This window comes from Pelophylax lessonae, assembly GCF_965119305.1.
Source record: "Pelophylax lessonae genome assembly, chromosome: 1".
Taxonomy (NCBI): Eukaryota; Metazoa; Chordata; class Amphibia; order Anura; family Ranidae; genus Pelophylax; species Pelophylax lessonae.
This window is the reverse complement of record NC_138768.1, coordinates 353205530-353219435: the sequence shown is the minus strand read 5'-3', so window position 1 is coordinate 353219435 and position 13906 is coordinate 353205530. Positions and strand designations below refer to the sequence as shown.

General features: G+C 43.2%; 1 protein-coding gene across 1 annotated transcript in view; it reads right to left on the bottom strand.

Moving 5' to 3' along the window:
* GKAP1 (G kinase anchoring protein 1) overlaps positions 1 to 13906 on the bottom strand; it is a 110460-nt gene that overhangs the window by 54926 nt on the left and 41628 nt on the right. The window contains exon 4 of the mRNA XM_082243784.1: positions 2796 to 2873. Within this exon, the coding sequence (XP_082099910.1) occupies positions 2796 to 2873 (78 nt within the window). The remainder of the gene's footprint in view (positions 1 to 2795; positions 2874 to 13906) is intronic.

The following is a 13906-nucleotide window of genomic DNA, read 5'->3' as shown; positions in this document are numbered from 1 at the left end:
AAGTATAGGGATCCTGTGTCAACAGGCTTTTGTTTTCTTCAAGCTGATATTACGTTCCCATGCAAGTGCATAAGAATGCAAAACCCATTTAAAGAAGTACAAATGCAGGTCAAAAGGTCAAATAAACCCATCAATGAATCCTAAACGATCTCAGAGGCATCTTAAACAGTTGTCAAACTGATGTCATCAACAAAAAGCTGGTGACCTTAAAAAGGATGAGTTCGCCTTTTAAAAAAAAAAATAAAGTATAATACTAAATGCAGTTTTTGCAAGTAAAAAAAAATGTGCATTTATTCGTTTTTTTCTAAAAAGCCTGCAGCACATTGCACCCACAATTAGCAGATCCAGGGTGCAATGTCCTGCTCCTGCAGACTTCTCTGCATAGCTGTCTGCCCTTATCCCATACGGGCAGACAGATTAATTGACTATGAGGATGCTCATCAGCGCAGCTCATTGAAATCTAGAAGCAGTCAGCCCCAATGGCTGACTATACTTGTAGGCATTCTGGGAGAAGATCCCCGGCCCGCTGTCACAGGGAGAGGGGGGGGCAGCAGGGAAGAGATGCGGATGCTGGTACATGTTACATATTCTACCCAAACTAGGCACTTATAGTCCCTTCCTGCCCAGGCCAATTTTCAGCTTTCAGTGCGGCCACACTTTGAATGACAATTGCGGACCCCTGTACCCTTTATCATTTTTTTCACACAAATAGAGCTTTTTTGTTGGTATTTAACCACTTGCCCACCGCTCACATTGAGCGTACTGCGGCAAAGTGGCTCGTTCCCGTCCAGCGACGTAGACCTCCTCCCCCTGTAGGCGGCGCTCGCGCGCCGCCGGAGGCGCGCTCTTGCTGTTTTCATTCACAGCGGCAGTCGGGCCAGGGGAGGAGCAGTGGCTATCACCGCTGCTCTGCCCCGATCGTCGGGGAATCGAGTGAGGAGATCCGCCCGCCTGTGTAAACAGAGCGGGCGGATCTCCATAGTGACAGGGACTGACAGATCGGAGTGTTCAGCATAGCTGGACATCCGATCTGACCCTGACTCACTCAGTCACCTCCCCCCCCCCCCACACGTCAGTAAGCACCAGGCATACATTAACCCCTCCCTCTCCAATAAAATTAACCCCTTCACTGCCAGTGTCATTTTTACAGTAACAGTGCATATGTATAGCACTGATTACTGCAGTAATGTCACTGGTACCCCCAAAAGTGTCAAAATGTCAGTCAAGGGTCCGATCTGTCCGCCGCAATGTCGCAGTCCCGCAAAAAAATAAATAAAATAAAATCGCAGATCACCGCCATTACGCGTTAAAAAAAAAAAAAACACCAAAAATGACAGAAATCTTTCCCTTTGTTAGTAAACGCAATAACTTTTGCGCAAACCAATCAAAATATGCTTATTGCGATTTTTTTTACCAAACATAGGTAGCAGAAAAATTGGCCAAAAATTAAAAAAAAAATTTGATTTTTACATTTTTTTGGGGGGGAATTTCATATAAAAAAAATGTTAAAAATATTATTTTTTCAAAATAAACGCTCTTTTTTGGTTTATAGCGCAAAAAGTAAAAATCGCACTGGTGATCAAATACCACCAAAAGAAAGCTCTGTTTGTGGGAAAAAAGGACGTAAATCTCGTTTGGTTACGGCGCCGCACGACCGCACAATTGTCAGTTAAAGTCGCACAGCGCCGAATCGCAAAAAGTGGCCTGGACGGAAGACAGCAAAATCCTCCGGTGGTAAAGTGGTTAATCACCACTGAGTTTTTTTATTTTTGCTAAAACAAGAAAAAAAATTTTGAAAAAAAACCACTACAAAATATTTTTTTATAGTTTGTTAAAAAATTATGCAAAAAGATAATGTTTCTCCGTCACTGATGAGGCTGCACTGATGGACACCGATAGGCTACACTAATGGGTATTGATCAGGAGGCACTGATGGGCAACACTGATGGGACTGATGTCCCTGTAACAGAAGCCGGTTAATGGCTTTCTTTTTTCCATCACAAAAAAAAAAAAAAAAGCTGATAACCGGCTTCTGTTTACTTCCGTGATCAGCTGTCATTGGCTGACAGCTTATCACAAGGTAAAGGGCATCTGTGATTGGCCAAGTTCCTGGGCAGCACGAGAATGGGACGATGTCAAATGGCATTTTAATCCCATGCTGTAGCAGTCGCCAAGTGTTTAATGGAGTTGTGGGGTGATTGTGAATTAAATAAGAATTTGTTTCATGAAAAATAAGATCAAAAGTTGGTTGAATACCTCCTAATTATAATATATTTAAAGCAGAACTGCAAAAAAAAAAGCACTTTTAACCTGTAGAAGTCTACAGTATTAGTACTGGATCCCAAAAAGGGCAATAACTACCTTTTCCTTGCCTGAGATACTCAGTTGCCCCGGACTGAACAATGATGTCCAATGCCACACTGATCTGTAATGCCATCTTGCTTCTGTGTTGGGAAACCAGCCCACTCCTTGTCTTAGAACAAGTTCCTATGCAAAAGAACATTACTTGCGGAACAGCAGTCTGAATAGGTTTGCATGGCAGCTCTTAAAAGGCCATCTCAAATTACAGGGGAATAACTGCCGTGTCACCTCGACAATAAAAGGGCAACCAAGCTTTAAGGCATCGGAGTTGTGGTGTGTCGTGTTGCCAAAATGTCAGTTTTGACAAAAAATAATGCACTGCAAAAGGTGTAAACCCAGCCTAAAACTTGTATTATATATTTTATCTTTCCCTCTCATACAGAACAAGTAAAATCTATTATTTTACAATAAAAGCCATCTTAAAGAAAATGTACCTTTTTCTGTTCCTCATATTCTAGCTTACTCAGAATTAAGGCTTTTTCAAGATCTGCTTCATACATATCAGATGTCAGCTAGAAAAAAACAAAAATATTTGACAAAATTATTATTAGGTAAAAAAGGGTGTATGATTATAAGATTTGAATTCTCAAAAGGTTTACTAAAGAAGCTGCATTTTCTTCACTTGTTAGCAATGTCTTTTTTGCTTTGTCAACTGTCCCCACACTGCTTACAATGAACACATCAACATCTTTACACTTAGCTATGCAAAATCGGATTTCTGTGGATTGAGAACTAATTAAAAGAGTAGTATAGGTTTATGTTTTTTTTTTTAAACACTTACCTAGGTGGAAGCAGCATCAGTCTGATGCCTCAGCTGTCCCCCAGCACTTCTACACAGAGAACCGAGCGATCGAACACTGCTGATCACCCGGTTCTGACAGCTCCTGGAGCAGAGAGCTGCTGACTGTCAGTTAGTAGCTTTCTGCTCCCTCCCCACTCATTGGAGGGCTGAGGTGTGGAGGGGCGGGGAGAGGCCCGCTCTCAGCAGCTCACTGGGAGGCTTAGCCAGGTGTCGTTTCAGGCACCTGGCGGATCCCAACTCCGTTGTCGCGATGACGCAGTGATGGACTGACTTTTGTGACATCAGCAGAGAGCGGACTTCAGTAAACGGGTCACAGGAGTGCAAAACGAATTTCACTCCTGTGATCGATAGAAGTACAGCCAAAACGAGCTTTGGCTATACTTTTCCTTTAAAAAGGAGGTCATCCTATGGCACGGCTTCCCCAATTTCAGAAGATTGCTATAAGGTCTGAACATTCCACTAGGGAGAGATCTGCAAAAAGAGACTGTCCGTGTCAATTCCATAAAACACAACTATTTCTGTGAAAGAGACAGAATTACATTTCATTGACATGTACCTTCAAAGAAGTTTAAGAATAAGGTTACATGCACCCTGGGCATTTAGCCCCAGCGCACAAGGCTCCAGCATTTAGGTGCAGACGGAAGGCAAAAAGGTACACTGTCCTGCTACACTCTATGAGACGCTAAAGACTACAGCTGGGGGGGGTAGTGCTTAGGGTAGCTGGAGAGCATTATGGGGGGGGGGGGGGGGGCTGGAGAGCACGGGGGGGGGGTGGGCTGAAGCAGACAGCACTGGGGTGCCAGCAAAATAAGTTGGATAGGAGGAGCAGTGGGGCAGCTGCATATGGAGGAATTGATCTTTAAATATTCCTCTGAGTGCCTGCAGGAGGGAGAGGAGGAGAATCAGGCAGACATGAAATAAACTGCGCTAAACCCTATAGTGGAGGGCTGGAAATCCTACCACATATGTTAAATATATTTTACCATAAAACAGTGCCTGTAGTGAAAAATTAGGTATTGCTACCTTGTGCCGTATAAAAATATCACAATTGTAAAAATAGATATACTCAATCAATAACGTGCAAAAGAGACCATCAATAAAAATCACATAAGTTCATAAAGTCCGTAATGCAATAGTGCTAATATTTAATAGTGCAATAATGTATGATTAATTGGTAAAGTGCAATAAACAGCATTAAAGTGCTCAGAAAAATATATTAAATCACAGAGAGTTCATAAAGTCCATGGTGCTGGTATTAGAAGTGCAAATAAAGTCCTTGGTGCAGCTATAGTAAGTGCCAGTGCAGGTACATATACATATGCAGTAGTGGTGTGACCCTCCGCTTCACCTTCGGTGTCAAATGGCAAGATGTCCCACTTACCAGACCAATTGGATTCCTGTTGGCATACGCCAGCAGGAATCGATACAGGCTTCGTCTCGGTGGTTCCGGTTCCCTGGTGGTATGTGGGGGTCCACACCTTGCACCTGCGTATGCTCAGGATATGGAAGAAAAGAGGCTCCTCAGTGTAGATGGTTAAAAAATTCCTCTTTATTAAAAAAACGCAAGTAACAAATAAAACGCTGGGTAAAATAAATGAATAGAACTGGTGCCCTTTGCAGACTAGGGTGCCTCGCGGCTTTCCCGGTGTCTGTCCGTATGACTCGCGCCAAACCCAGAAGTGGGAAGACGGCGTGCGGTTCAACTGAGGGCCCAGAATGAGGCAGCGTGCGTTGCAACTTGACTCGGTTCGTCATAGAAATGACGTCATCGGATGAAACGCGTCAAGTTGCAACGCACACTGCCTCGTTCTGGGCCCTCAGTTGAACCGCATGCCGTCTTCCCACTTCCGGGTTTGGCGTGAGTCATACGAACAGACACCGGTAACAGCCGCGAGGCACCCTAGTTCTATTTATTTATTTTACCCAGCGTTTTATTTGTTACTTGCGTTTTTTTTAATAAAAGAGGAATTTTTTAACCATCTACACTATGAGGAGTCTCTTTTCTTCCATATCCTGAGCATACGCAGGTGCAAGCTTTGGACCCCCACATACCACTAGGAAACCGGAACCACCGAGACTAAGCCTGCATTGATTCCTGCTGGCGTATGCCAACAGGAATCCACTTGATCTGGTAAGTGGGACATCTTACCATTTGACACCGAAGGTGAAGTGGAGGGTCACACCACTACTGCATATGTACCTGCACTGGCACTTACTATAGCTGCACCAAGGACTTTATTTGCACTAATACCAGCACCATTGCACCACGGACTTTATGAACTCTCTATGTGATTTAATATATTTTTCTGAGCACTTTAATGCTGTTTATTATACTTTACCAATTAATCATATATTATTGCACTATTCAATATTAGCACTATTGCATTACGGACTTTATGAACTTATTTTGTGATTTTTATTGATGGTCTCTTCTGCACGTTATTGATTGAGTATATCTATTTTTACAATTGTGATATTTTTATACGGCACAAGGTAGCAATACCTAATTTTTCACTACAGGCACTGTTTTATGGTAAAATATATTTAACATATGTGGTAGGATTTCCAGCCCTCCACTATAGGGTTTAGCTCAATTTGTCCATTTTAACTGGTCAAAGCCAAAGTGGTATCCAAGTTGCACCTATCCAAAGTTGCACTCTCAGCACAACTTTGGAGTCATACAAGTGTGAATGGAGTCTTAGGCCCTCTTTGATAGGGTGATCACTAACTCTAAAATGCTAAAGAAAATCTGTCACCCTGCTGTGTAAATCTACAGGCAGCTGTGCTCTTATCCAATATGCCGCAGTCAAGCCCTGTGTTGGTTGATTGACAACTACTCTGACCCTTTAGCTGAAGAGATTGGGACTTCTAGAAAATACCTGCCACTTTTGCTGGAAAGCATGGCCTGGTATATATAAAAAAACGATCATACACAACACGTAATAAAAACAAACAATGTTAAAAGGGGGGTACTTAGGTAAACAAAAAAAGTGTGTAAATGCTTTTGACAGACTTCATTATACATACATTTTTTACTTTGCCCATAGCTCCACTTTAAGCTAGCTGTAAGATACTCCATCATAACATCCTTTATACATTTCAAACGGTTTTTCACACTTTAAAGATATAAGACATCTAGCCCCTGTGAGAAAGGGAGTGATTGGATGCCTAATGTTCTTAAAGCGGTAGTAAACCAAAATTTTTTTTTTTAAATCCCCTTCAAGGTAAATGCATTATGAGCTAGTATGCATTGCATATTAGCACATTATGAAATACTTACCTTGGAAAGGAAGCCCTCCAGCGGTGCACTGTCACCGCTGATAGGGCTTGCATCTTCACCCAGTCTTTCGGTTTTGCACACTCGGGCTGTCTGATTGGCCAAGCCCAAATTACCTAACTCCCCCAAACGTGTGTGGGGTTCACAGTCCGTGGCATGGTGCTCTGAAGAAACGGTACAGGTATTTTGTCTCTTTAGAGCGCATTCGCAGGTGACATCACCAGCTGAATGCAGTGTAAATATATCCTAAATGGTGCAAGTTTAGGAGATGGTCACTGTACCTACAGGTAAGCCTCATTATAGGCTTACCTGTAGGTACAAGTTAAAAAAATGGGGATTTTTGAAATACCGTAAAATCCATTTCTCTGATGTTCATTGACGGACACAGCTCCCGATATTTATAACCATTGGGGCATCCCAAAGCAGTGTTAAACATAAGGGGTGGGAACAAAAAATTGTTTAGCCAACCAGGAAATAGGAGCTCAACCAAAAAACTAAACTAGAGCCCAAAAACACAGAAATAGAGAGAGGGAAGGTACCCTCTCTGGAAGGTTGCTAAAGAAGAGCTCACAGGGATTGGTTTGTGCAAAAACAAAATATAGCCTTTATTAAATTTGGGTGCAGTACATACAAAAAATAATATGGAAATCAATAAGATAGATACAAAAAATAAATAAAAAACTACCTAGTTACAGATTGAGACTCGGTAGCTGATGGCCGACCCCTCGGGTCGGTGTCGGTTGTGCATGAAATGCAAATGCATCAACCTTGCCTGGCACCTGTGGCACCTACTGGGGTTCTGTTTTAGGAGCTTACTATGGGGAGCGGGTGACGTATGATAAATTCATTTGAGTCACCAATTTACTCAACCCTATGTGTAGAGGTGTCTACTGCTCTGTATCCAGTTTATGTAAAAATGGTGTGTACCTTGGAAAAGCTTAATGGTGAGTATGGTAATGACCGGCAGAGGGCAAACGGACCTGCTTAAGGTAAGCAAGGACTGTCCATGTTCGGGTGATATAGAATGCACATAATTGCAACCAATCTAAGATTTAAGGAAGTATATGGTATATCACAAATCTAAATATACACATAAAAAGGGTGGCCACCCGACATGTAAACAGTTGCTGATTCCCTGTGGAGATCTCAGGGACTGTTCGGCACTTCCATAGTCATAGGGACAGAGAGTCCAATCATGTGATGGGGGTGGTATATGTATCACCCGGTAGATATGGGACACGGACAAGATCTTACTGGATCTACAGTTGGCGGGGGCAATGAAGTATTGATGGGACTTCAGTCTCAGCCCGTGGTGCACGGAGGGAGCAGGCCAATCCGGAACTGGGGAGGTATTACCAAAGCAAAGATAGGGATACAGGATATATCTGTCTTAAAGTGTGTGTAGTGATACTGATCAGGGATGGGGCCCACCTAGTCAGAGGAAAAAGGGTTTAATAGCGGTGATCCATTCATAGTCCTGGGTCAGTCCATCAAGGATAAGTAACATACAGTGTCTGTGTGTGGGGATCGTATCGCTCACCTTACCTCTCTGATTGACTCAAATGTGGGATGAAGAAGTCCAGTACCTCTGATCAGTCATCTACTCACAGTGGATGGTGTGTCTCCTCTTGTCCCTTGCAATGGGATGCTCACCCTGGCCGGTGCTCAGACCTCCGGAAGTGCAGCCGGGAAGCTCTCTCACTCCAATGCTCTGTATCAGGCAGTAAGATGCCACCGCTCCTGCGGCGCTGCTTGCTTCTGGCGTCCCACGTGGGTGTGCCGTGCTGGCCGTGCTGGTCCTCTAGAAGGTAGGTAAGCTTCCTACTGTGCCTGTCAGGTGCTGGCGTCGACCAGTTGACTAGTTTCGCGTGCCCTGCGCACGCTTCTTCAGAACTTAAAATGGTGTAGTCTCTTTGGGCATAATAAATAGTAGTCCTGATTTTTTTGGCAATTGATTTCAGCTGTCCCATAATGCAGACTATCGCCATCTTGTGGTCAGACAATGATATCACATTTGTAAGTGCTCAGTGGCAAAGAATATTTAAAAACAAAACGAACATATAAAAACATATGTACAGATCTTGATGAGAGTATTCTGACTTTGTGGCTTGTCAATTTACAAAGATGGTAACATAGCTATTTATGTACTACGTATGCCGTCATTGATAAGCTGATAAAGTGCAGTCCCCCAGAGGGGATCAAATGCTTGACATTAGCATGGAGGATCGGTGGATCGAGTCTCTGTTTTTGTAAAAAATGTATATATTATTAAGGAAATTTATTATTTTGCAAAATTCCCGATATTCTTTGTGGGAGGTACTTATACATACATGGAAAACAGCCTGAGGAAAATATACCATAGAGGAAGGAATTGTTAGAGGATATATAGGGGCTAACCAAAGTATCTGACTTTGTGGTTTGTCAATTTACAAAGATGGTAACATAGCTATTTATGTACTACGTATGCCGTCATTGATAAGCTAATAAAGTGCAGTCCCCCAGAGGAGATCAAATGCTTGACATTGGCATGGAGGATCGGTGGATCGAGTCTCTGTTTTTGTAAAAAATATATATATTATTAAGGAAATTTATTATTTTGCGAAATTCCCTATATTCTTTGTGGGAGGTACTTATACATACATGGAAAACAGCCTGAGGAAAATATACCATAGAGGAAGGAATTGTTAGAGGATATATAGGGGCTAACCGAAGTATCTGACTTTGTGGCTTGTCAATTTACAAAGATGGCAACATAGCTATTTATGTACTACGTATGCCGTCATTGATAAGCTGATAAAGTGCTGTCCCCCGGAGGAGATCAAATGTTTGACATTAGCATGGAGGATCGGTGGATCGAGTCTCTGTTTTTGTAAAAAATATATATATTATTAAGGAAATTTATTATTTTGCGAAATTCCCTATATTCTTTGTGGGAGGTTCTTATATATAGCCCCTATATATCCTCATACAACACCATAGAGGAAGGAATTGTTAGAGGACACATAGGGGCTAACCAAAGTATCTGGATATTAGCCCATTGGGCCAAGTTGGGGATGGATGTAATTTTGTAGCAGACTGGGCCAGTGTTCCTCCTCTTAGAGTTTACCAAAGACAATACTCAGAGAAGCTGGCTCACTGATCTCCCCAAAATGAAGGGCATGTTCCCGTGTGGACACTGCCATATCTGCCGCTTTGTCGAGAAAACGGATGTTTTCACGGATGCATTTGGCTCTAAGGAGTACAACATCACCTCCTTTATAAATTGCAGTACCTCACGAGTACTGTACCAAATCATATGCCCCTGCAAGAAAATATACGTAGGGAAGACCAAAAGAACCCTTAGGATAAGAATAGGCGAACATCTTAAGAGCATTAGGCTCAAGGAGGAAACCCCCATCGCCCAGCATTTTCTTGAAACACATGGAGGTGATGCAAGAGGGCTCAAGGTGAAAGGGTTCTGGACCCTTAACATCTCGGCACGTAGGGGTGACTTCGATAGAATACTCCTACGTGAAGAGAAAGCCTGGATCTTTAGGCTAGGCACCCTAACACCGTCTGGACTGAACAATGAGCTCAGTCTTAAGGTATTCCTAGATCCTTAGTGCACCCATTTCATGGAGTAATCAGATGGTTAAGCCACTAGGACCTCATCAAACTCTAAGAGGAGGAACACTGGCCCAGTCTGCTACAAAATTACATCCATCCCCAACTTGGCCCAATGGGCTAATATCCAGATACTTTGGTTAGCCCCTATGTGTCCTCTAACAATTCCTTCCTCTATGGTGTTGTATGAGGATATATAGGGGCTATATATAAGAACCTCCCACAAAGAATATAGGGAATTTCGCAAAATAATAAATTTCCTTAATAATATATATATTTTTTACAAAAACAGAGACTCGATCCACCGATCCTCCATGCTAATGTCAAACATTTGATCTCCTCCGGGGGACAGCACTTTATCAGCTTATCAATGACGGCATACGTAGTACATAAATAGCTATGTTGCCATCTTTGTAAATTGACAAGCCACAAAGTCAGATACTTCGGTTAGCCCCTATATATCCTCTAACAATTCCTTCCTCTATGGTATATTTTCCTCAGGCTGTTTTCCATGTATGTATAAGTACCTCCCACAAAGAATATAGGGAATTTCGCAAAATAATAAATTTCCTTAATAATATATATATTTTTTACAAAAACAGAGACTCGATCCACCGATCCTCCATGCCAATGTCAAGCATTTGATCTCCTCTGGGGGACTGCACTTTATTAGCTTATCAATGACGGCATACGTAGTACATAAATAGCTATGTTACCATCTTTGTAAATTGACAAGCCACAAAGTCAGATACTTTGGTTAGCCCCTATATATCCTCTAACAATTCCTTCCTCTATGGTATATTTTCCTCAGGCTGTTTTCCATGTATGTATAAGTACCTCCCACAAAGAATATCGGGAATTTTGCAAAATAATAAATTTCCTTAATAATATATACATTTTTTACAAAAACAGAGACTCGATCCACCGATCCTCCATGCTAATGTCAAGCATTTGATCCCCTCTGGGGGACTGCACTTTATCAGCTTATCAATGACGGCATACGTAGTACATAAATAGCTATGTTACCATCTTTGTAAATTGACAAGCCACAAAGTCAGAATACTCTCATCAAGATCTGTACATATGTTTTTATATGTTCGTTTTGTTTTTAAATATTCTTTGCCACTGAGCACTTACAAATGTGATATCATTGTCTGACCACAAGATGGCGATAGTCTGCATTATGGGACAGCTGAAATCAATTGCCAAAAAAATCAGGACTACTATTTATTCTGCCCAAAGAGACTACACCATTTTAAGTTCTGAAGAAGCGTGCGCAGGGCACGCGAAACTAGTCAACTGGTCGACGCCAGCACCTGACAGGCACAGTAGGAAGCTTACCTACCTTCTAGAGGACCAGCACGGCCAGCACGGCACACCCACGTGGGACGCCAGAAGCAAGCAGCGCCGCAGGAGCGGTGGCATCTTACTGCCTGATACAGAGCATTGGAGTGAGAGAGCTTCCCGGCTGCACTTCCGGAGGTCTGAGCACCGGCCAGGGTGAGCATCCCATTGCAAGGGACAAGAGGAGACACACCATCCACTGTGAGTAGATGACTGATCAGAGGTACTGGACTTCTTCATCCCACATTTGAGTCAATCAGAGAGGTAAGGTGAGCGATACGATCCCCACACACAGACACTGTATGTTACTTATCCTTGATGGACTGACCCAGGACTATGGATGGATCACCGCTATTAAACCCTTTTTCCTCTGACTAGGTGGGCCCCATCCCTGATCAGTATCACTACACACACTTTAAGACAGGTATATCCTGTATCCCTATCTTTGCTTTGGTAATACCTCCCCAGTTCCGGATTGGCCTGCTCCCTCCGTGCACCACGGGCTGAGACTGAAGTCCCATCAATACTTCATTGCCCCCGCCAACTGTAGATCCAGTAAGATCTTGTCCGTGTCCCATATCTACCGGGTGATACATATACCACCCCCATCACATGATTGGACTCTCTGTCCCTATGACTATGGAAGTGCCGAACAGTCCCTGAGATCCCCACAGGGAATCAGCAACTGTTTACATGTCGGGTGGCCACCCTTTTTATGTGTATATTTAGATTTGTGATATACCATATACTTCCTTAAATCTTAGATTGGTTGCAATTATGTGCATTCTATATCACCCGAACATGGACAGTCCTTGCTTACCTTAAGCAGGTCCGTTTGCCCTCTGCCGGTCATTACCATACTCACCATTAAGCTTTTCCAAGGTACACACCATTTTTACATAAACTGGATACAGAGCAGTAGACACCTCTACACATAGGGTTGAGTAAATTGGTGACTCAAATGAATTTATCATACGTCACCCGCTCCCCATAGTAAGCTCCTAAAACAGAACCCCAGTAGGTGCCACAGGTGCCAGGCAAGGTTGATGCATTTGCATTTCATGCACAACCGACACCGACCCGAGGGGTCGGCCATCAGCTACCGAGTCTCAATCTGTAACTAGGTAGTTTTTTATTTATTTTTTGTATCTATCTTATTGATTTCCATATTATTTTTTGTATGTACTGCACCCAAATTTAATAAAGGTTATATTTTGTTTTTGCACAAACCAATCCCTGTGAGCTCTTCTTTAGCAACCTTCCAGAGAGGGTACCTTCCCTCTCTCTATTTCTGTGTTTTTGGTTACATGCCTGGTTGCGTAGGGTTCCCGGATCAAATTATCCGTATGGGTATGCTTCAATAAGGTCAGAATTTACTGACCTTAAGGCGACTGGATCCCATCCACAGCACAGCTTTTTATCCGAAGGTCCTAAACTAGAGCCCACCTGAAAAAAACAATACACCCTCAAAGATGATCAAGTCAACCTGCAAAATCTTGCGGCCAAAAGAAGCATCCGCAGATGCCAACACATCCACTTCATAAAACTTTTTGAAAGTGTGCATGGATTAACAGGTGGCCGCCTTACAAACCTGCGTCACTGATGTCGGACGACGAAAGGCCCAGGAGGCACTAAGCGCCCTAGTAGAGTGCGCCTTGACAGGGAAAGGGAGGAACTTGAGCCACCATCTGATCCATCTGGAAATGGTCGCAGAGGAAGCAGACAACCCTTTGAGGTCCATCCTTGAGCACAAATTGAGAGTCCGACATCCTGAAAGACTCTGTAGTAGCCAGGTACACCCTAATTGCCCAGACCACATCCAAGGCATGCAAGGCAATTTCCTTTGGATGTTTAGGCCCGTTACACAGGAAAGGCAACAAGGTCTTCATTCAAATGAAAAAAATCGGAGACAACCTTTGGAAAGAACAACGGACAGGGATGAAGAACCACCTTATCCCTGTGAATCACCAGGTAAGGCGAACGGCAGGATAACGCCACCAATTCCGACATCCTGCGCCCAGAGGTGATCGCCACTAAAAAGACCACCTTCTGGGACAGCATAAGCAGGGGAATTTCCTGAATATTTTCAAAAGGGGGCTTCTGTAGACCTGAAAGAACCAAATTAAGATCCCAAGGCGGCAACGGAGACCGCACTGGAGGAACCCAATGTCGGACACTCTGAAGAAAGGTACGCAGCAGGGAGTGTGTGGCCAAAAGGTCATTGGAAGAAGACCGCCAAAGCCGATACCTGGCCCTTGATGGTACTCAAGGACAATTTCCGTTCAACCCCCCCCCCCCCCCCGAAGGAATATTCTGATAAAAAGCCACCGAGGAACAGCGAGAATGAACCCCAAGAGGCTCACACCAAGCAATGTACGTCTTCCACATATGATTGTAGACCTTCCAAGAAGTAGGATTTTCAACAGTGTAGGAATCAATGACTCAGATAAACCCCTATCCTTCAGCACCTGGCGTTCAACAGCCAAGCTGTCAAAAACAGCGACTGTAAAGCAGGATGG